The sequence below is a fragment of the Ursus arctos genome, unplaced genomic scaffold (assembly GCF_023065955.2).
Source record: "Ursus arctos isolate Adak ecotype North America unplaced genomic scaffold, UrsArc2.0 scaffold_22, whole genome shotgun sequence".
In the NCBI taxonomy this organism is placed as follows: domain Eukaryota; kingdom Metazoa; phylum Chordata; class Mammalia; order Carnivora; family Ursidae; genus Ursus; species Ursus arctos.
Window position 1 is genome coordinate 53,154,788 of NW_026622897.1, and position 22,165 is coordinate 53,176,952.

The 22,165-nt window shown below is 54.1% G+C and overlaps 1 protein-coding gene and 1 pseudogene across 2 annotated transcripts in view; one reads left to right on the plus strand and one right to left on the minus strand.

The window, feature by feature from the left end:
* The window catches only part of SLCO2B1 (solute carrier organic anion transporter family member 2B1), a 46,200-nt gene extending 40,939 nt beyond the window's left edge, over positions 1–5,261 (minus strand). Inside the window, exon 1 of one of the 2 annotated variants that reach the window (XM_026518109.4) lies at positions 4,930–5,261. In XM_026518109.4, coding sequence (XP_026373894.2) covers positions 4,930–4,945 — 16 coding nt within the window. In that variant the 5' untranslated portion in view covers positions 4,946–5,261. Of the gene's footprint in view, positions 1–520; positions 670–4,929 lie in introns of those variants that run through there. The other variant, XM_044390866.3, reaches the window with a different exon arrangement.
* A 14,638-nt stretch (positions 5,262–19,899) lies between these two features.
* On the plus strand, positions 19,900–20,860 carry LOC113269461 (olfactory receptor 2AT4-like; annotated as a pseudogene).
* The last annotated feature ends 1,305 nt before the right edge of the window (positions 20,861–22,165 follow it).

Sequence of the window (22,165 nt, forward strand, 5' to 3'; positions counted from 1 at the left end):
GCATGCCATCATTGAGGGTTTGCAAAGTGGTGGTGAGTTCAGCCTCGGCCGTGGTGAGTTTGGGGGTCGTGGTGGGGGGGTGGGGCACACCAAGAGAGAGATGTTTAGGGGGCTCCTAGAGCCCTCAAGAGATACGGGTGGGAGTCAGATCTCTGGCTGTCTGGAGACAAAAGTGGAAAGAAGGTCACAGAAGCCACGAGTGGGCAACTTGCCCAGTGAGAGTGAGACGCCCCCACCTTGTGCCCCATCTGAAGAGAACAGAGCGAAAAGAGGAACCCACCTGGAACTGCGTTCAGGTGCCAAGGTGGAGGGAGGGGACAGTGTCACAAAGGCGCCAAGATGTTTTTGGAAAACCTACCTGCTTCCAGCACTGACACACCCACAGCCCGAGCCTGGGAAGGGAAATATTCCCAGCAGCCGATATTGGGCAATCCGTCCCTCGTAACCATGACAGATACCTCTCCAGAGGTGTTAGAGAAAGAAGCCAGCGTGGCCAACCCCTTCCTTGAGCCCTTCTTACCGCCTAGATTGCTCTGTATGCCCTCAGCTTGCTGGTCCCTCCTGCCTAGCTCCTGCGGCCCATGCCAGCTGCTCTCCTTCCGTAAAACCCCTTCCTGGGCCAGTTCCCTCAGACCTTCCTCTGCAGGGCAGTGCGGGGCAGTCTCCTGCACTGTTTATGTCCCCTTGATGAAGCAGTGAGCTCCCCAGGGCAGAACCTGTCCCATCCTGTGTCCTGAAGGACCATGTCCCTGCTGAAATCCTCTGGGTCAGAAGACTTTGGATTCAAATATTTGCTTTGCCACCCCGGAGCTGTGTGACCTTCGGAGGCTTAGCCAAAGTCAGTTTCAGTTTCCTTCTCTGGAAGGAGAGAAGAGCACCCGTCTCATGGAGTGTTTGTACGATTGCAGGGAAATGCCATGCCGGGCACACTGTTATCCTCACAACAGTTGGCCCCCTCCTCCCTTCCTACCCCGTCTATACCATGTGAGAACAGACATCTCAGCCGCAGAAGGTCAAGGCCCCTGGGAACCGCTCCTGTCTCATCTAACCACCCCTAGCGAACAGTATTCTCTGGCCGCGTAGATGCTTGCCATTCCCCAAATTCATCCTATTCTTTTCACCCCTCCGCCTTTGCACATGCTGTACCCTCAGCCTGGAGAGTCTTTCCTCCCCAGCAAACCATTTCTCATCTTTCAAGGCCTGGCCTGGCTTAAAAACGTGATTGTTGAACAGAGCTAAACTGAGGGAGGCAGAAGACAGGGCTGGAGCCTGGGAATGTGGGAGGAGGGGCCCAGGTGGGGGTGGGGTGGGGTGGGGGCCCTGGGGGCTCCAGTTTCCAGTGTGGCCTAGTGAGTTTCTGGAGGGGGAAGAGTCGGAGGCAGGAAGGGCTTGGCTGTCATTATTGGGAAATTCCTCCTCGCAGGGCTTCGGGTGGTCTGTTGGGATGACAATAGCATGCTTGAGGTCCAGCTCTTGCAGGCCTCCCAGCTGTTGCTTCTTGAGGGAGATCGTGCAGGGTGGGGGAGGAGGCCAAGCACTTTCTGGTGGTTTCCAAGCTGGGTCAGGCACCTTGTGCTGGGACTTTCTGTTCCCAGTTCCAGCCCTGGCTATCCCATCTAGACCCAAGATGACCTTAAAAATAGTGAGGAGTGCCTGGGTGGGGGAGGGTGAGCCCTGAGCCCATAGGGAATTCAGGTCAGGTTCCTTCAGCCTAAAACATGGAGTCTGAGGCTCAGAGAGAGGTGGCCATTGGCTTTGTCCACGCTGCCTCCCCCTACCATGCGTCTCAGCTCATATCTCTCTGTACTTACATTTACTCCCTAGGGCCCTCTTATACCCAACCTCACACCATATCATGAGTTTCCAGTCCTCAACTAGAGTAGGCTTTCAAAACAGGTTGGAGGGAAGGAAGGAATGTCATGGGGGGAGGCATGGAGTGAAGCAAGGACAGCTTAGACACTGAGACTTTCCCAAATCCTCGCGTCTGCCGAGCCTGTGCTGAGATCTGGGGCCCCAAGAATGGATCGAATCTGGCCCCACCTCCAGGGAGCTCCCAGGCATTGTTCTCCATCATTTCAAGCATTAATGCTTAGGGCTCTGGGCTGCAGGCAGCCCATGAGGGATGGCAGCTACCAAGTTCACTTCTTTACTTTTTCCCCAACCCCCAGCTGAAATTCAGGCTGGCACCCTGGAGATAGCCAACCCCCGCCCCTTAACACCGATGGGGAGATCTGACCCTTCCCCTGCAGAGAGGGCTTTGCTGCACTGTTCCTTCCAGAGACAGAAGACTGAGCTTCTCAGAACAGGAAGAGACCAAATGACCACCTCGGCCAACCCCCTCCATCTACCACACAGAGATAGTGACTCCCAGAAAGAGACAAAAGCAGACGGGGCGTTGAATGCCTGGCCCCTGACTGTAGGGTCTAGGCAAGTTTGCCAGTAAGCAAGGCCTAGCCTGGGAGGAAATAACTACCCCAATCTTGCCCACTCCCCAGTCATTAGCACCCAGAGAATAATTTGCTTTGTCTGGAACCAGTGGAGAAGTGCCCAAGTGGGTGGAGTCTCACCAGTGTGGGGTCTGTGGAAGAGAGGAGGGAGCCCTGAGGGTAATGGCAGAGAGAGGAAAGAGCTTTGGCATCAGGACAATCTGGGTTCTGGCCCCCACTCTGCTGCTCCCTTGCTGGGTGACCTTGAGTGAGTCACTTGCCCTCTCGGAGCATCTGTTTCCTCAACTATTAAAAAGGGTGAGAGTATGTCACTGCGTTCTCATAAAGCCAGTGATGCAGAGCTCAAATTTCAACCCAGGGCAGCTGGTTCTTTCCTTTGCCCTACCTATCTGCTCTGGATTGACGCACTTTGAACCCAGGAAGGCTGGAGCGCAACAGAAACGATACGAGGAACAAGAAAGGATGAACCTCAAAGAAGGTAAGTCAAGCAGCATATGTGAGACAGGTTACTTCTAGCTGGAGAATCAGTCTGGAAGGCTTCCTGGAGGAGTTGATGGTTGGAGGAGTTGGCAAATGGCCAATTTCACCAGACTCAGTGAAGAAACATGGGCAGATACCTTCCTAGTACAGGTGAAAGCTGTGAGCAAAGAGGCAGAGGTAGGAAAGAGGCTTCTCTGAAATCAAAAAAGGAATGGCCTTGGGAGATCATTTTCTCCAGCTCCTCCCCCACAGACAGGGAAAGCTCTGCCTGTTGCCTAAGGGCACGTGGTAAGTTGGTGGTAGGGCTGGGCTGAGAGCCAGACATGACCCTGATTCCTCTCTCTGGTGTCCGCCCCCAGCTGGGACAGCTGACCCCTCTCCCTCACACGAGCTGGCCCCTGCTCTCCTCCCAGGCTCCAGTCTCTATACCTTGCCCCACCTGCATTCCCACATCCCTCAGATGCCCTCTGACCAGAAAGAATACAGGGGAAGCCTGGCCTCAGCTCAGGGTGGGGCCCAGGAAGCAAAGCCAGAGGCGGCTCCTGGTGGCCCGGTGGGCAGACGCTGGGGTCAGCCTCCTGCTGTATGTGCGGGAGGTGGGGGCAACTAGAGAATAGTCTAGAGCTGAGCCCTGCAGGGGTCAGAAAAACAGTGGGGTGGGGGGGGGGCGCCTGGGTGGCTCAGTCATTAAGCGTCTGCCTTAGGCTCAGGGCATGATCCTGGCGTTCTGGGATCGAGCCCCACATCGGGCTCCTCTGCTGGGAGCCTGCTTCTTCCTCTCCCACTCCCCCTGCTTGTGTTCCCTCTCTCGCTGGCTGTCTCTCTCTCTGTCAAATAAATAAATAAATAAATAAATAAAATCTTTAAAAAAAAACAAACAAACAGTGGGGTGGGGGGGACAAGCACTTTCTTCCCATACCTATAGGGTCACCACACTCCCATCCTGCAGCAGGCCAAGGCTGCTGGGGAATTTGGCTTGTCAGTGGCCCATCTCCAAACCAACCCGCCCAAGTCTGACCTCATTGTCATCTCTCCAGCGAGGCCTCCAGAGGAAGCATCCACCCCCCTTTCCTGGCGTGCCAGGGTCCCCAGGCTGCGTCAGCCTGCCCACGAAGCCCTCTGCGCCACCCGCTCGGGCCAGGGGGCAGGTTCACTCCTGCCCGAGTGGGTGTGAGGCTAGCACAGCCAGCGGAGGACAGACAGCTGGAAGGAGGCCAGCGGTGATCACCGCAGGGCACCCTGTCTGAAGACCCTTTGTTTCCTCCACCTCCCTCCTCTGCCCTAGAAATGCGCAGCGGGGTGCTCCGTTCCCAGAACCGCCGCCCTCTCCACGTGGCGCGTGGCACACTCCGGGCTGGGCTCTGCAAGTCTCTCTCTGAATCCCTTTCTCTTCTGTGCTGAGCTTTCAGATTCTTTGTGGCACGTCTGCCTCTCTCCTGTCTGTGTCTGTCTGCTTCTCTTCGTTTCTCCCTGTTGCGTCTGCAGCCGCCTCTCTGGGGCGGACGTCCTGCGCTGTCCCTGCACATTCCTGCAGACACCTGTTGGCCTCTGTCTTCTCCTCTGCCCCGGCCTTTGTCTGACTGCGTATCTCTCCACGTGCTCTGTCTCCGACTCCACTTTCATCTGTACCTTTCTCTGCTTTGTCTGTCTTTCTTTCTGCCTGCTCAGAGAGGGAAACAGGGCTCGGCGACGGGCTCGAGTGGCCCGAATTTCCATGCTCCTCTCAGCGTCTCTATCTCATCAGGGAAGGTAGGCTGGGTTCCCTGCCTCCAGCTGAGTAAACAGCGTCCCTTCCCACCCCTTCAGTCATTCACTCATTCACTCAACACACTTTCTCTAGGTCTGGCCTTAAGGCTGGCTCTGCACCAGGAACTGCGTGCTCCCGACCCCACCACACCCCGTACACCCATTTTGGCTCTAGAGCCACCTCACCCTCCACACTGGGAATGTGGCCCCCAGACTCCCTCCCAAAGCCCCTTCCTTAATTTCATCCCAAACTTACCTATCCTGGGTCCCATGATTTTGGGGGTGCAGTGAGTTCCAGCCCCTGTTTCAATGTCAAGAGTGGGGCCGAGCAGGAGAGGGAGTGAGGCCTTATCAGGGGTCCCTGGAGACAGCAGCCGCGAGCCACAGAAGGGAGGCACTAGTGTGGAGCCTCCGGGTCCTTGACCGGTGCTGCTCGGGCCACGCCACACTGGACAGCAGCCACCTCTTCTGAGATGGGTTAGGAATTCCCGGAAAACTTGACTCCACTCTCTTAAGTGCCTGTTACTTGTCCTTCTGTCTGTCTGTGTCTCTGAATTCCTCTGATCTTTGGCTGGGACAGCCCAGGGCCAGAGTGGTGCAGGAGGCTGGGTTTCTTTCTATCCAGCCCCGCTGCTGGGAGGAGGCTGCTGTGTCACCTCCCCTCAGCCTGTTCCTTCACATCCTCTTGCCTCAGCATTCCCCTGGCTATTTTCTCTTCCTCTGTTAGCAGTAGAGAGGTGGCGGTCACAGGGAATGTTGAAGGTCCCCAAGCCCTGGTCTCATTCAGTCCCAATTCTCCCGTCTCCTCTTGCACTCCCATTCTCAATCTGTCCCCCACCAAGCTCTGGTCCCCCATCACAGAAATTTCGTCACCCTCCATGAGCCCCATAGAGAGCCCCTGTTCCCCCAGTGTCCCCCTGCCCAGAATCCCTGGCCCCCTCAAGATCTCACCCCCTCTCACTAAACCCCCATCTCCTCTCTGAGCTCTGAGGATCCAGAGAAAGGAATAAGTCCATTCGCCAGGATTCACAATGGCCAGCCTGCCTTGAGGGACTCATGGTAGCAGCCCCATAAAGTGGAGCTCCATCTTGGAGGAGGGGGTTGGGGAGCGGAAGAGCAAATCTGAAATTTCAAGGGTTTTCTGGACTGAAGGCTGAGCCTAGAGGCCTTGGAGCCCCACAGACCTGGGACTCATTTCAGCCAGCTACGTGGTCTCAGACAAGTTTCTGCAACTCTGAGTATCATTTCCCTCATCCATAAAGAAGGGACAGCTGGCCCCTCACTTGCAGGGCTGCTATGCAAGTTCAGCAAGCAAGAAAAAAGCCAAGCCTGAAGGCCGGGAGCTCAGAGAAGGGAGCCACAGAGGCAGGGCTCAGAACAGGACAGCAAGAGGAACCATACCCGTTTGCCTTGGCCAGCTTGCTCAGCACTCTTACACGTGAGAGTGAGGCCCCACTGGGTCTACCAACTCCGTAGACCAGGTATTTATCCCCCCATTTTACAGATGACGCATCGAGTCTCGATAACTGCCCAGAGATCACCCAGCTAGTGGGTGGTGGGGCCATGCCTTGAACCTCTGATGCTAGAACCAGGCTTTTTCCTCCACCCACCCAGGCTGCATTTTCTGAGGAAGGCCTCTGGGTTTCCCCAAATCCAAGATACAGAAGTGAACCTGATGCAATTCCAAGAATAGGGTCCTTGCATGAAATGGGGATGTGGATTTGGAATCCAACTTTCAGGATGCAGTGATAAGAGAAACATACATCAACCCCACTTGGCTCCCGGGGGCTATCTGAGGGAGCTGGTGGCACGCGGGGAGTCTTGGAAAGAATCAGTGCACAGCCTGGCATATAGCAGCCCTCAATAGATACTCATCGCCTGATTGTCTCTGAGAAACCAGAAATGTGAATGCACGACCACCATACTAGGAAAGGTCAATAGTTGGTTCCGATTGATACAAAGGCCAGGGCCCGCTCCTGCTTGAAAAAAACAAATTGGTTCTATTTCTCTAAATCCTTCCGACTGAAGTCAGTAGTGCAAGTCTTGGCAGAGACCGGCGGAGCTTCCACCTTCAGACTCCAAATTGCAGGTGCATGGTTAAGAGAGAGAAGGTTCCTTTGGGCTTCCTGGAAACTCAGTTGCCTCCATCTTGGCTTCAGAGGCTGAAAAACTTGTATACATGGATCGGTCTGGGGACATGCCGGGCCCAGCTTGGCTGGCTAAGGTCATCGCGTCCATCTCTGAGTGAAACAGTGCGCAACGCCCCACAAGGCCTGGAACACACAATAACCTCAGACACGAGCGCTCTTCGTTTATCACCTCGGCCTCCCCAGGCTGCCGCAACCCCGGGCCGAGAATATTCCTGAGCTCAACTATGGAATTGCAGCAAGGGTCAGCTACCCAGCAGCTTCTGGATATGAGACTAACAGGCCTTCGGGTGGCTCTTGGGCTAATCCCGCAGTGACGTCCCATCGTGGGTGGCCCCAGCTTGTTCAACCAACCTGCCTTGCACCCCAGCTTTACCACTTGCCCGCACGGTGTTTGCTGAACCCTGTGCATTTTACAGAACCCCACAGTGTGTGGATTGCAACACCATCTGCGGATTCCCACAGTTTGCAAAACTTGATGCCTTTTTTAGAGTCCCACGCTGTTGGCAAAGCCCAGCACGGCTGGCAGAGCTTTTGAGGCCCCATGACGCGCACACAGTCTTCTGTCTCATGCCGAGCCCAATGCTGTTCATAAAACCTTGGGCTGTTTGCAGAACCCGGGCCCTTCCTTTCTTAAATCAACCCACGTAGGGGGTTTGCAAACCCTGAAGAATAGGACACTCCTCATTTTATAGAACTATCTGAATTTGGGTATAACGGCATAGTGCTGAGCCCCAGACTGGAGACCTCAGTTCTGGTCGCAGCTCTGTCACTAACTAGCTATGGGATCTGCAGCAAGTCCTTTCTCCTCTCTGGGTCTCAGTCTTCTCATCTGTTAAATGGAGATCATGACCTCAAACCACCCACCTTCGGGACTGTCATGAGTGTCACTGTGAGAATGCCCAGAAGACGGGGAGGCAGGGGTGGGAAGGGGAAGAGTAGCCAGAGGCTCCTTCCTGAAAAAGGCTCCAAACTGCCATCTCAGCACCTTTGCTCCCACTTCCCTTCAGCCTGGCAGCCAGGGAACGGACGTCTATAAATGCACCCTTGGCCGGGCAGACAAGTGAGGACCTCAGTCAGAGTTTCAGCCTTCCCCACCCCCAGACGCTGCCTGGGGTCAGAACCCAAGCTACACAGACATGCTCCCGTGCATGGCTCATTTAATCTGCTCAAGGAGGGCTGTGTCATACTTATTTCACCCATGAGGACCATGACACTCAGAGAGTCCCTGTGACTTGCCCAGAGCTACAAGTCAAATATACAGCGGGGGCCAGGATCTGAGCCAAGGACAGCAAAGACGGACGCATGGTACCTAGAAGGTCGGAGCAGGAAGGAAGCTGGAGCACATTTAATTCAATCCTTTCCTTTTTCTGACTGGGAGACTGAGGCCTGGAGACACCACAGGGAAGTCACAGTCTCTCCTTAGGCTTCAGTTTCTCTCTCTGGTGGATGAGAAACAGACCCCAGCCTGCCAAGGGTTCAGGACCTTACCCCTCTTTGTTGGCACAACTCTTGGATCAAGACACAGAAAATGTCCCAATCATGCGAGGAGAAGCACAGGTCTGCTGGCAGGTGGGTGCACGGCCGGCCACTCAGCCTGGCCCACCTCGGCTCAGCACAGCCACTGGCTCCTCCAGCCCACCCGGCCTTGCATAGCCCACGCTGTGCTCTCTCTACAGCTTACACTTCCTTGAAGGTTCCTCCTTGAGAAGCCCTTTTGCCCCAACAGCAGCCTTCCGCTGGGTCCAACGGCATTCACCCCCACCAGGTTCTCCCTCCAGACTGGAGAGAATGCATGCTATGCTAGGGACCCTGCATCCCCGCCTGGACATGGTAGCCCCAGGCCCCAGAAAAAGCGTGAGCATGGGCAGCAGACAGGTCAATCCTGACCCAGTCCGAAGACCTCAGAGACCCAATCTCCTCATCTGTAAAATCAAGATAACAGGACCCCTGCAGGCAAAGCCACAATAAACCCCAACCATCTCCCCGGATCTTCAACTTGGTGTGTGCATAGCTTCCCTCTCCCAGATTGTAATCTCTCCCAAGGCCTAGCTGGGTGACCCGAGGCTAGTCACTTGCCCTCTCTGATCTTCAGAGCTTGTCTGTGAAATACCTTCTCGGGGCTGTCCTAAGGCTGAAATGAGCTAATAGATGGATTAGCGCTTGCTAAGTTCTAAGAGCTGAGCAGACATGAGCCATTATTAACAGGCTGACGATGGTAATAGGGTGACTCTTGTAATTCTGCAGGCAGAGGATGAGGAGGAAGTAAATCAGGGTGGGTATGTGCCAGGTCAGTCGAACCCGACTGACAACCCCATGGGAGTAAATCACCGAGAAGGCCCCTGAGGTGGGAGGGAGCTCAAGGGCAAAACTGGGGCTCTGCAGGCTGGCTGGGCGGCCCTTGTTAGCAGCTGTGGTTCTATGGGCGCTGCAGGGCTATGCCCTCTCACAGGGTCCAGACTGGGTGCTGGCTGGCCCGTGGCTCCCAGCCCTGGCTCCGCCACCAACACACTGACGTTGGTCAGATCCCACTTCCTGCCTGGTCCTCAGTTTCCTTATAAAATGGTGGTGGGGGGATAAAAAGAAGGGTCTCATTCTGCTTCACCCCAGTCTTTGGGGAAGAACCATCTGAGCTAATGGATGGGCCACTGCTTTTGTAAAGTGTCGGGTGTGGGACATGAGGGATTATGGTTATTAATAATTTGGCTCCTGGGAGAGAGGACATGGGGGAGGGGTGCAGCAAAGGCTGGGAGAGGAGAGGAGGGGCGCCAGCACCAGCCCCTGACTGCAGGCAGTTTGAAGCAAGGGCTCCAGCTCCCAGAAGACTTTGCAACACTGCCCCCTGGGGGCCGGAGAGGAGGTCTGTGCCCCAGGCTTTTCCGCCCAGACTCCTCCAGTCAGGGGAAAGGGGCAGAGGCCCACTGTCAGAAGAGGCCGAAGTGGACAGGCCAGGGGGAGCCCAGTGAGAGCAGTCACAGCCTGTCCCTGCCTCTCCCTCCCTTCCACACTTGCCTATTTGCTCCACTAGTCTTTCAAGCTGTCCGGTTCTTCCCATCCTGCGGTCCCCATCTTGGCCCAGACCACCCGTGGCTCTTGCCTGGGCCCTGCCCCAGCCGCCTCCCCACCTCCAGCCCGTCTTCCTTCCCGCCTGAGGGAAATTTCCAACCCTTCAATTTGCCCTTGCCCCGCCCTGCGTAAAACTGTCGGGTCCTGATCTCCCCAGTGCCTTCGGGAGAAAGTGCCTCTGGTTCCCGAATCAGTATCTCCACTTGCAAATGAGACAAAACAGGGGATGGTCAAGGACAAGGCTTGGGGGTGGGACTGCTGCGTGTGACTCCTGGCTTCTCCACTTGGTCACTGTGTTACTTCTCTGCTTGTTTGTAAGGGTTTTTTTTTTTTTTTGCATTGTGGTAAAATAGACATAGCATAGAATTGACCTTTTTAGCCACCGCACCATCGAGGGGCATTAAGCGCATTCACGTGTTTGTACAGCCAGCACCACCCGACCCCGCAACTGTTGCGTCTTCCCCAACGGAAACTCCGCAGCCGTGTGTTGCTGAATTCTTTATGCCTCTGTGCTCTCATCTGTAGGACGGGGCTCAGAGCGGCCGTGTTCGCACAGCGCTTGGTGGGCAGGTGGGTGCTCCATCAACACGACTAGGGTTTTATGATCTTGAGGCAACCGCTCCAGAGAGCGCATGCGCAGCACGGCACGCGCGAGCCACACAAACCCGAGGGCCCGGTACTCCCTGAGCATCATTTCTGGGACTCGGGCAGAGTTTATGACAGCTGCTGGGGAAGCACGCCGCACGCTTCATCTAGGAAGATGAGTCACTTCCTCCCTGATGGGCCTGCGAGCGTGCAGATGGGGAAGGCAGGAAGCCGAGCGCACAGGCAGCGGATCCCAGCCGGCCGGCCCTCCGCGGATGCTCCGGGGAGGGTTGCTGGGGCCAAGAGCGTTCCGTCTGGCGTCAGGGCCCCGGCTGCGCTCTGCTCTAACTCCCTCAGGAGAGGCTTGAACGGGCTGACTGGTCCCAGCAATGCCATTTACCTGGAGCGCTGCCCGTTTGCATTTTGCTTGGTCCTCTCCTCACGTTCCAGCCGAGCACACCCCCCGCCCCCCACTCCGCACACACCCTTCCTAGCTTCGCTCGCTCCCACTGCTCCGGCACTCATGCCTCAAACACTCTCACTATCAAAGGGGCTCCGTCCTTATTTAAAGGCCTGCCCTGTTTTGTCCTCTGGGTGAAACACAGATGTGTCTTCCTGGGGGAACAGAGAGAGCAGGCCTGAGATGTCCCAAGTGGAGCAGACCTGGTCTCTAGCAAGGGCAGGGGTGGAGCTTTCCAGCAAATCTGAGCCCGGGCCCACAGAATCCCTTCCTACGGGTCCTTAGGTTGCGGACTCCTGTCTCTTGAGTTGAAAACATCAACCGTCTTCCAGAGATAGGCACAGGGAAGGCAGTTCAGCGTAAGCAAACGGATCCAGTCTTTGGAGTCCCTCAGGCCTGAGCTCTGCCAACAATCGGCTGTGCGGCATTGGACAGCCACTTCATTCTTCTGCTTTCATTTTTTAAAGATTTATTTATTTATATTAGAAAGAGAGAGAGAGCAGGGCGGAGGGGCAGAGGGAGAAGGACAGAGAGTCCCGAGCAGACTGTGCTCTAAGCACAGAGCCTGACATGGGGCTTGATATCATGACCCTGAGGTCATGACCTGAACCGAAACCAAGAGTCAGTGGCTTAACTGACTGCGCCACCCAGGCGCCCCATCCACTTCATTCTTCTAAGCCTCGGTTTCGTCAACTGTAATATTGATACAGTAAATATGAATGATATCCATGAATCACATACCAAACACTGTTCTAAGTACTTGACTTGCACGGACCCAATTAATGTTCCCAACTACCCATTAGCACCCCTAGTTTACAGATGAGGAAGCTGAGGCACAGAGATGTGAGGACACCTGCCCAAAGTCACACAGCTTTAAGAGGCAGAACCAGGATTTACCCTAGACGGTCTGGCTCCAGAACTTGTGCCCAGACTCACGGCACTTAATTATCTCAGAGGGTTAGTTTGAGGACTCAGTCATCTGTCCACCAGTCCCTAAACCATGGGCTCGAAGAGAGTTGAGGAAGGAGCTAAGCACTTTTGACCGGGTCCGGGCCTGTTCTACTGATCACCATCTGAATGACCTTGGGTGTGTCATTTTCCTCCTCTAATCTCAGGTTTCCCTCCCACAACAGAAAGGGCTTGAGCCCCAGCAGGTGGTTCCTAGATTCTGCTCCAGCCCAGGCTCCCTCCTGATGTCCACCTGTTCCTGGGGGCTTCCCCCAGGCACCTCTGGCTCAGCAAGAGCTCATCGATGGCCTGGAGACCTGCCCCTCCTAGGTTCCTCCAGTCTCCCTGGAGTCAGGTCCATCCCTGACGCCCCTCCCTCCCCACAGCCCATGGCAGCTCTCTGTCCTTCACATTCCTGTCTCCTCCTCCCTGTCCCCCTTAGCTCAGGGTCCATTCCTCATTCTCCCAGACTCTTGCAGTCCCCTTATTCTTCTGTGACTCCAGTTTCCCTGTTCGAATTCATCTCCTCCGTTCTCCCAGAGTCATCTTTCCAAACCCCAATTTCGTGGCACCCCAGCCCTGCTCTTCAGAGCAAAGTTTATTTTTTTTTAGCTAAAAATTGATGTTTGTTGTCACATACCTATGACCTACCTTACCGGCCTCCCCACCTGCCCTGGTCCTCCGCCCAGAGCATACCACACACACTCATGTCTTGGTACCAGTACATGCACACTGTCCCCCTGGCCAAACGCACTTCCTCCCTTTGTCACAAGATTAGCACTCACCCTGCAAGGACCACTGCCAACTCCCCCCGCCCCCAAAGTGTTTCCTGACTCTTCCAGGAAGAAAACAGACAAAGTCAGGGTGATATCCTGGTTCTCTACGTGACCTTGGTCAGTGAGAGTTGAACAGGCTGGCCATACCCTCAGGGAACTTTCCATCGGCCAGTTCCTCTGCCTCCAGCCTTCCAGGGTGAAAAACTTCAGAGGAGAAGACATCCCAGGGGTGGCCTCTCTGTGGCTGAGGTGGTGACAGCGATAGAAAACTTCACAGCCCTTCACATTTTGCAGAATGCTCGCACCTACAGTATCTCACTAAACCTTCACGCCAGCCACTGTTGCTGGTGCCATTGCCCGCATTCACTCAGGGGAGACAGGGGCAGGGAGAAGGGACATCCTTTGCCCAAGTGGAACTGGTAAGTGGAGGAGCTAGGATTTGAACCCGCACGCATCTGGCCCCCAAAGCTGATGCATCACTGCCTCCTGGTGGCGGGAAGGACGGTGACAGTGATGCGAAGGCTGGAGGCCCTAACCCTGGGCCCTGATTCTGGACTCTCCGTGGCCTCCTGCCCACAGCTGGGAAGGCAGCGTAGGCTGTCCCTGAATGTATTTATAACTTTCCCTTTCCTCCTTGGCACTTTCCTTTTCCAGCCTCTCGAGTCTGCCGGAGCGTCGCACCGGTGAGGGTGAGGAGCGGTAGGGGCGAGACAGGGCGACAGAGCGTCACCGACTTTCCAGGGCAGAGTGGCGGCTGCTGGCCTCTGCGAGGGTGGGAACTTCAGCGGGGCCCGGTTGTTTTCCCTTCTGAGCTCAGAAACGTTCTTGAGATGCACGGGCTCCTCCTGGAGACGTATCTGGACGTCCCCACTTTCTAAGGAGGGAGAGGCCTGGCCCGTGAGCGTTATGGGCCTCCCTGTGGCCCCGTAGGAGAGAGGGACAGGGCTTGGGCAATCTGGGTGGAAAGTGCTTATGACACCAGCTCGTGCCCTTCGCCTCTTCTCAGCGTGCACGGCACGAGCACAGAGCTTGCACTCAAGAGCTACTCACTCACTGAACAAACCCCCATAGTACAGAAGACGGAACTCGGTCTCAGGGAGCTAACTGCCAGGCTCGAATCCAATCCGTCTGGCCCCGAGATCTGAGCCCGCCCCGCTACACAGGCTCCGGGTCCCACCAGGTGGAGAGAACAAGCTCCCCACAACCTCCGATCACGGAATTCGCCCACCATTCTGGCCTGAAAGGAGACTTGCCCACCCCACCCCCCACTTGCACCACTAAATCCACAAACCTGCTCTTTCGCCCCTCCTTTTCTACCCCCCTCCCCCACCGGACTCACCACGAGTCTAGACTCCGGACTCAGAAGCTCCTCTTCTTCTCTGTCGACCATCCTTCCTCCCATCCCTCTCTACTGGCTTATTTCCACCAACAAATGCTGGGAAATCTGCTCAAACATCTCCAGTTTAAAAATATAACAAAATCTTCCCTGACCCCTCATTGCCCTCCAACCACACACTTCTCTTCACAGCTAAGCATCTTGAAAATGCTGTCTACCCCTTTCTCCACTTACGCAGCCCTCAGCCTCCCACACCCGCTGCTCCTCTGGACCAGTTCACCCCAGCATCACCAGTGGCCTCTTCCTCTCTGGGCCCCAGACACTCCCCGCTTCCCAACCTTTGGTCCCCTCCCGGAGCTCCTCTGTAAAATCATCGTGGTTACACTCTGTCTGGGCATTTTTTTCCTCAGCATCGTTTGCAGACCTTTCTTGTTCTGCCCCCATCTCGTGCCGGTTTCCTCCAAGGTTCCGTCCTTCTCACTCCACACGCTCTCCCTAGCTCCGTAAAAACAAAGTCTCCCCCCCCCCCCACCTCCACCCCAAGTCTTTGCAACTCAGCTTTCTCTCCTGGATTCCAAACTTAAACCCTCAAATATCTGCTGGACATCCAGATATTGGGCTGCACTTGGATGTCCCACTGGCTCCTCAGATGCAACATGTCCAAAACGGAACTCCTTATCTTCCTCTGAAAACGTCTTCCCACCTGCGCTGCCCACCCCCGCGCCCTCCGTCTCCGTCAACACCACTGCTGTTTGCCTTGTCGCCCAAGCCGGGATGCTTGGACCCTTCCATAAGCAGTTATCACATGTGGGCCAGTCTGCCCCTTGAAGACTCCTCTGATCCTGGGTAGTGAAAGGCGTGGGCCTTGGAGATGGATAGAATTCTAAGAGTGACTGACTCCCTGCGGGCCCAGAAGAGGGACCAAAGCAGGCTTAGTGACAGCAAGGGTAATGAAACCACCGCTCAGATGAACTGAGATGAAGCGGGTGACCACCTGGGCACATCATTAGCACGAGTAAGAACTCAGGAAAGGCAGCGGCTTCGGTCATCGGGAATACTGTTACTTCTCCCTATTCCTCTTCTTGCTCCCCCGCTCCCCGCTGGCCTCCCTGCCTCTAGCCTCTCCCATGAAAATCTGCTCTCCACGTGGCGGTGGGGGTGATCACTTTGGAACAGGCAGCTGACTGTTAGTCCCCTGCCTGAAGGCTGGCCCCGACTCTCCTATGTCTCGTGCTGAGTTCTTGTCTCTCGGTCTGGAATTCGAGGCCCTTCTCTCTCTGGCCCCTGTCAACCTCTGTAGCTTCCCTTTTTGAGACTCCCAGTCTCTCCCTCTGTTCTGCATCCCAAATACTCCTCTCTCTGCCCCTTGAACACACCCTCCTGCTTTTTCAGCTCTTCCTGACTTTGCCCCTGCCTTCTTGGCCGGGAGGGCTCTCCTCATCTGCTTATAATTCACAACCAACCCAAAAGCCGTCTTCCATGATGCAAGCCCGCTTTGTTCCCTCCTCTGAGCCCTTCGACTCTATAGTCGTACACATCACACTGGATATAATTGCCGGTCAGTGCTGTCACTGGCTATCCCCACTAGACTATGTCGACTCACTGTGATCGGGCAGCCGGCACACAGCCAGCTTCATTCAGTCGGGAATGAATAGTGAGCCTCAGTTCTCCTAATTTTAAAAATAAGCAACATAGGCAGCCAGGGCTGGTTAGTCCAGAGGAGAGCAAGAGCACTGGGGGGGAGGGGGGGGTTAGAGGAAGATGAAATCACAGAGGGCTTCCTGGAGGAGGTTTGGGCTGAGTTATAAGGTGTCTAACAGAGAGCAAGAGTGAGCAAGAGAGGGCAGGCAAGTGTGAGAGAGTGAAGATCTGGGAAACTGAGTGGCTCCCTGCTCCGTCACACTTGTTCCTCTAGCTTCAAAACACTCAAAGCCCCTAACCCATCCCCTGGCCCATAGCACAGGATGGACTTCGTATTTACATAGAGAATTTCCATAAACTTTTCCTTCTGCGTGTGGTTGCTTGGCTCAGGGGCTAGCCTGAGAAAATGTGAGGCCTCAGATCTGCTCTGGCCCTTGGCTTGCCATGTGATGGGCAATTCCTCCCACCTCCGAGCCCCAGTCTCCTCGTCTGTCACCCAGTTGTTGTTCAAGAGCTGGGAAAACATCCACAGACCACAGAGTCGGAGCCCCAGGGAGGACTGTTACACTTGTCCCATATCAGCAAAGCCCAGAGGTAGCTGTTAATCAGCCACTTGGGAGTCCCCAGAAAACATTACGCACGGCCTTGGTAGAATGGGAAGAGTCCCAGATGGCTAGTGATGGGCGGGGCTTGGAGGTTTCATGGGACCAGGCTCAGCCCCAATCTCATTTTCTCCACTGAGGCAGAGCTGGCCTGGGGGGGGGGGGGGGAACGGGGACCTGAAGTGGCCTGGGTTGCAGGTGAACGGAGCCTTCCAGAGGCTTTGGGTATGAAGGCAGTGCCCAGAGCTGGTCAGAGACCAAGGAAGGACAAGGTTCTGGGAGGGCAAGCTTTGGGGGGGTAGGCAGATAGAGACTCTCACCCCACTATGAGAAGGGCTCTAAGAGAAGAGAATGGGCTAAAATCTTTCTGTCCCAATTTATAGCATCCCAGGCAGGCTGGTTCTGGGGCTGATTTGCTGTGTGATTTTAGCCAGGTCATAGCCCCTCTCTGGGCCTCTCCCTTGCTATCAGCAACAATAAGGGAGCAGGACCAGAAGGTCTCCATCAGGTCGAGTGTTGTCTGACCTGATGGAGAGGATTCCCTGAGGTTGTGGGGACAGCCATGCTCCAGCGTCTGTCTGTGGAAACACCAAGAAGCAAGATGGGTCCCACTGAGGTGCTTGTTTTCCAGGAGAGGAGTCAGAGCCCATCTCCAGCCCCAAGGAACCCACAGGTCAATGAGGGAAACATGGATGACAACTCCCAGAATGATCTGGGCCTCCAGACAGGGAAGCTTCGGTGCCTCTCCCAAGGTGGCCCCTTAGGGGGCCTGGACGAGGAGCCAGAAATGTGGCTCCTAGCCGCAGCTCAGCCACCAACCCCTGTGACCTTGAGCAAGTCACTCCCTTCTTTGGGCTTTTTTAATTTGAAAGACGGGGAGAAATGGGGCTCGGACCATCCTGCTGGTGTTTCAGGAGGCTTCTGGCTCTGATGTTCCGTGATTGCCCAGCGGACCTGGCACGTGCCGTTCATGTGGGCCCAGTCTGCGGAGGGCATGGCCGCCCAGACTCACAGCGACTCTCAGGGACTGTGGTTTGGATCAATTTCGGTGCTAGAAGAAAATAGAAAACCTTCCGACGAGTCCATTAGGGGAAACAGTTGAGTTTCACTCAGGTGAACCATTTCAGTCATAAATTCATTTATTAAAAAATATTTGTTGAGGCTTTCTGAGGAGCTGGTTTTTACCAGGCGTGGGACACGTAACATTTCTGCTCAGGACATGGGGCCTGGCTGCAGTGACCTTCTCCTCACAGCTGTGCCCAGTCTATCTCTTCCTTAAGGCATTTCTTGAAAAGAGCATTTTTCGAGCCATGTTTGGTAACCAGCCCATCTGAAACTGTTGGAAAACACCCTCAGAAGAAAATAGAAATTTATGGCTGTCTCTGACATCAGCCTAAGAAACGGAGAGAGGAAAATAAAACCTTTGGCCTGATTTTTCCCTAGGTGGAAAGCAGAGCTTCCCGGTTTTCCAGGTGTCCAGGCTTGGTGAACCGAGGCCAAGGCCAGAGCCCGGAGGCCTGCTTTCCAGGACCAAGTCTGGCAGCGAGCTGCTGTTGACCCAGGGCTGCTCCCCAGCACCGCTGATTCTTCGATTCTTCGTCTGTGAAGAAAGGATCGGGGACTGGCCTATCTGCAGGGCCATTTCCCCTCTTACCCGTTCTGTGACATGAGAAGGGTTTTGTGAAGAGAGAGAAGCTGGAGGTGGTCTTATAAAACCAAGCAGCAATGCTCACGTGGTGGTTGGGACAGAGAGGCAGTGATCTGAATGTCAGCATTCCCTGGCCCTGATCACTGAGTCAAGGTCAAGGGCGAGCTGAAGCCTCCTGCAGCTCAGTACCAGGGGCTGCGGAGTCTCCCTTCGGGTCTCGGGCAGGCCGCCAGGGTTGAGTGGTGACCTTCAACCGCCCCGGCCTCCGGGGAGCAGAGTGACTCCCTGCGGAGCGATCCGCGAGCTCTCCTCACACTGGTTCTGAGTCTTCCCAGTTCTCTGCAGTGCCCTCTGAACTGGGGCCAAGAAAGGAAGGCTCCGGGGTGCTGGGCGTAAAATGGCTAATGAGTAACACCTGCCAAGCTTCGGCAGCTAGGAAGGGGGAAGACATATGGAAGGTCCCTGGAGGCCAGGGGTTTTTTTCCCAATAGGGAGAATTCATTTTCAACCTGGATTCCACTCAGAAAATGACTCCTTCTGCCAAAGTCGTACACAGTACCTCTCCCTTTCTGGGGTAACCAACATTCGTGTTTGCTGGGGACAGAGCGATTTCCTAGGACACGGAAATTTCAGGACTAACACCAGGCAGTTCTGGGAAAATCAGTTCTGGTTGCTCCCTGGATCTGACAAAGAGCCAGGATGCAAAGAGAGGTCACAGGCACCTGGGTTAGACAGAGACAGACAGAGGGAAGCTCCACAGACAGGGAAGCTGTTCTTGGGTTAAGGACGCAACAGTCTATAATGTTTCTTGGAAGCAGCTGCTCTCCCTCTCGACACCACAATAAGATGGTCCAGAAAGGGAATCCTCAAGGGAATGGAAATATACAGACAAGGGACGCGGATTCAAGAGACACAACATCCCAGCCCAGATGGAGTGAGACAAGAAGGAATGGGGTGCAGAAGAGGAATCGAATTCAGAGATGTACGGAAATGGTTCTCTCGGGGTCCCCAAAGCAGGGTTCCCACTGGTCCTGTAGAACTCATGAGCTGGAAGCCTGTATCAGAAGCCACTGACAACCTTAGGCGCAGAGGTAGGAGGGTAGAACCAAGGGAACTTTACCACAAAGTAGGTAGAGTTTTCACTGCAGGTTTCAGCTTCGTCACCCTCAACCAGTGATCCTGTTATCTTTCCGAGGTTCAGGTGAAAGAACTCCATCCAGGACCTGCCATGCAGAGATTCCGGACCAGAGGGGCTTGTGCCGAATGACTGGACTCAAGATTCTAGTGCTAACAGTGGGCAAAGTCTGGTGAGGGACCCATCAACATTTCCATATCCAGAATGTTCCTTCACCCATGGTGGCAGGACCTAGGCTACCCCACGAGACATGCATGAAAGAGCTACTGAGCTAACAAAGAAGCTGCTTGATTCTTAATTGATATTTGAACTGAAATGGATGCTTCTCAACACTTTCCTCTCAGATGGAATAAGTTTGCCCACTGAATTCCACAATCTGATTGATTTGGTTCATTTATGTTCCTTTTTTTTTTTTTTAAGAACCAATGGATCTAGGGTTAGAAGACTGCATAAAGATTTTGTGATCTACCACCTACCCTAATATTAAAACTTCTCTGTAGCATTTCAACGAAAAAGACCCCAGCCTTGCATACCTCTAGTTACATGGAATTAACTAATATTCAAGTCAGTTTTGTGCCTTATGGGATAGTGCTAATTAGAAGACTTATTCCATATGTGGGGTTTTGTCAGCCCTTCATGTGTTTGTGTCCACCTCTCTTCCCCACCGGACAGGACCAGCTCCTTCAAGCGTTGCTCATTAGACACCTCACCATCCTGGGCTTCTTAATTGTGCAGTGAAATCCGAGACATGAAGAAACTTGTGGGATGGAGATCCACAGTTGAAAAGAAAAAAAATGAATGTTCTAGTTAATGTTTCCCTGACTGTCCTGGTTTCCAGAGATGTGCTGATGTCTGTCTGTGGACATCCAGCCCTGACCCATGATGGAAGCCATCTGGATTGGATCAGAGGACTACTGACCCGTCTTCTACCTGGTGGGCATCCCATCTCTGCATATCCTTCTTCTTCCCTGCCTTCTTGATTCTCCTCTTAATCTACGTGCTCATCCTGCTGGGAAATGCCCCGATCCTGGTGGCTGTGGTGGCAGAGTCCAGCCTCCACAAGCCCATGTACATCTTCCTGATCAGTCTCTCAGCCCTGGACATCCTCTTCACCATGACCACCGTCCCCAAGATCCTGTCCCTTCTCTGGCTTGGGGACCGATTCCTCAGCTTCCCCGCCTGCTTCCTGCAGACGTACCTCTTCCACAGCTTCTCCTGCTCAGAAGCCTTCATCCTGGTGGTCATGGCCTATGACCACTATGTGGCTATCTGCCGCCCCCTGCGCTACCCTGTCCTCACGACCACGCACACCAATGTCACCCTAGCAACCTGTGCCTGGCTCACTGCCTTCCTCCTGCCCATCCCCGCAGTGGTGCAGACTTCCCACTTGGCTTTTGACAACACTGCTCACATCTATCACTGCTTCTGTGACCACTTGGCAGTGGTCCAGGCCTCCTGCTCTGACATCAAGCCCCAGACGCTCCTGGGCTTCTGCATCACCATGGTGGTATCCTTCCTGCCCTTTCTCCTGGTGCTTCTCTCCTATGCCCACATCCTGGCCTCAGTGCTTCACATCAGCTCCCGAGAAGGACGCTCAAGAGCCTTCTGCACCTGCAGCTCCCACCTCCTGGTGGTTGGTACCTACTACTCATCCATTGCCATCGCCTATGTGGCCTACAGGGCTGACCTGTCCCTCGACTTCCACGTCATGGGCAACATGGTCTATGCTATCCTCACCCCTGTCCTCACCCCTCTCACCTACACGCTGGGGAACAAGGATGTCAAAGCAGCCATCACCAGAATGGCACGTTCCCAGGACCCAGGGCATTCTGGGGACCCTTGATCCTTAGACACAACTAGTTCAGATCCCTGGACACTAATGACAATGCCTAGCATAGAGGAGAAACACAATAAATATTTTTAAATGAACTTCAACAGTCTAACTTGGCTTCATTCAGTTGAGCAAACAGCTAAAACCTGGTCCTCAAATACTGGATCAAGAATGCTTCCCTCTGGTGCTATAGAATAATTGTAGTTTTCACAATTTTCATCAATCATCAATGTGATGAATACAATCATCCAATCATTCAGAAAAAAATTTTACTAGATGCCAGAGACGGAAATGAACCAGACACAGTTGTTGTCCTCAAGATATCCATAATCTAGTGGGGAGTCACATGCAGAGAATAATATAAGGTGATAGGACAGAGAGAAACAAAGAGAGTTGTGGGGGCCAAGAAGTTTGCGTTTAATTCGATGTTCAATGATTTTCCTACTAAGTTCTTATATTTTTGGCATTAGTGTCACTCATTCATTAGCAAGTACTTGTGTGTCAGCAATATGGTTGAAAGCAGGTGGGAGGCTTGAAATAATTGCATAAGAAAACCACTAGCTGCTCCAATCAGGGAGTGTTAATGGAGTCCATGTTCCCGTCCAAAGGGAAAGATCCATTTTCAGCTTGGATACCCATTAAAAAGTGATGCTTCCTGCCAAGAGCCAGTGGGTGGATGGTAGAGTGTCTCCACTCACTGTCACCCACAGTGACCCACTGTGGGGAATCTGTCTTTCTAGTCCCTACAATTTAGCTTCTGTGGATTAAATGGTACTGATTCCACAGGAGACACAGTAAGTCTCACTAAATTTAAAGCTACGACAGCTGCCTGGCCATTTTAAGCCCACTGTGCAAGTATACTAGCAATCAAAAAAGGAGTTACCATACTTGCAAGGGTAATTGACCCTGATCTTCAGGAGGGAACAAGACTGCTCCTACATAGTGGGGGCTGGGAGGTTGGCACTCAGGCACAGGAGCATTTCTTGTTTCTTCCATGACCAACTTTAACTGTAAATGGGCAATGAGAGCAATCATAGCCTGATGACCAGGGCTCGGAGTTGTCAGGGATAAGGGTCTCGGTCATGCTAGAAGGGAAGCCGTCTAGACCAACTGAGGTGATTGAATGTGAAGGGAAAGGAGAAGGGAATCTAGAATGGGTGGTAGAGGAGAGAGAGGGTGAGCATCGCTCGCAGCCATGGGGCTGGCTGCAGTGGCAGGGGCCATAGCTAGTCCTACTAATCCTTCTCCTAGAAATTTCCCCCCAAATTGTGACTAAACAGAATCCTGGAAATCCTAGGTCTGAATGGAGTGAACTTC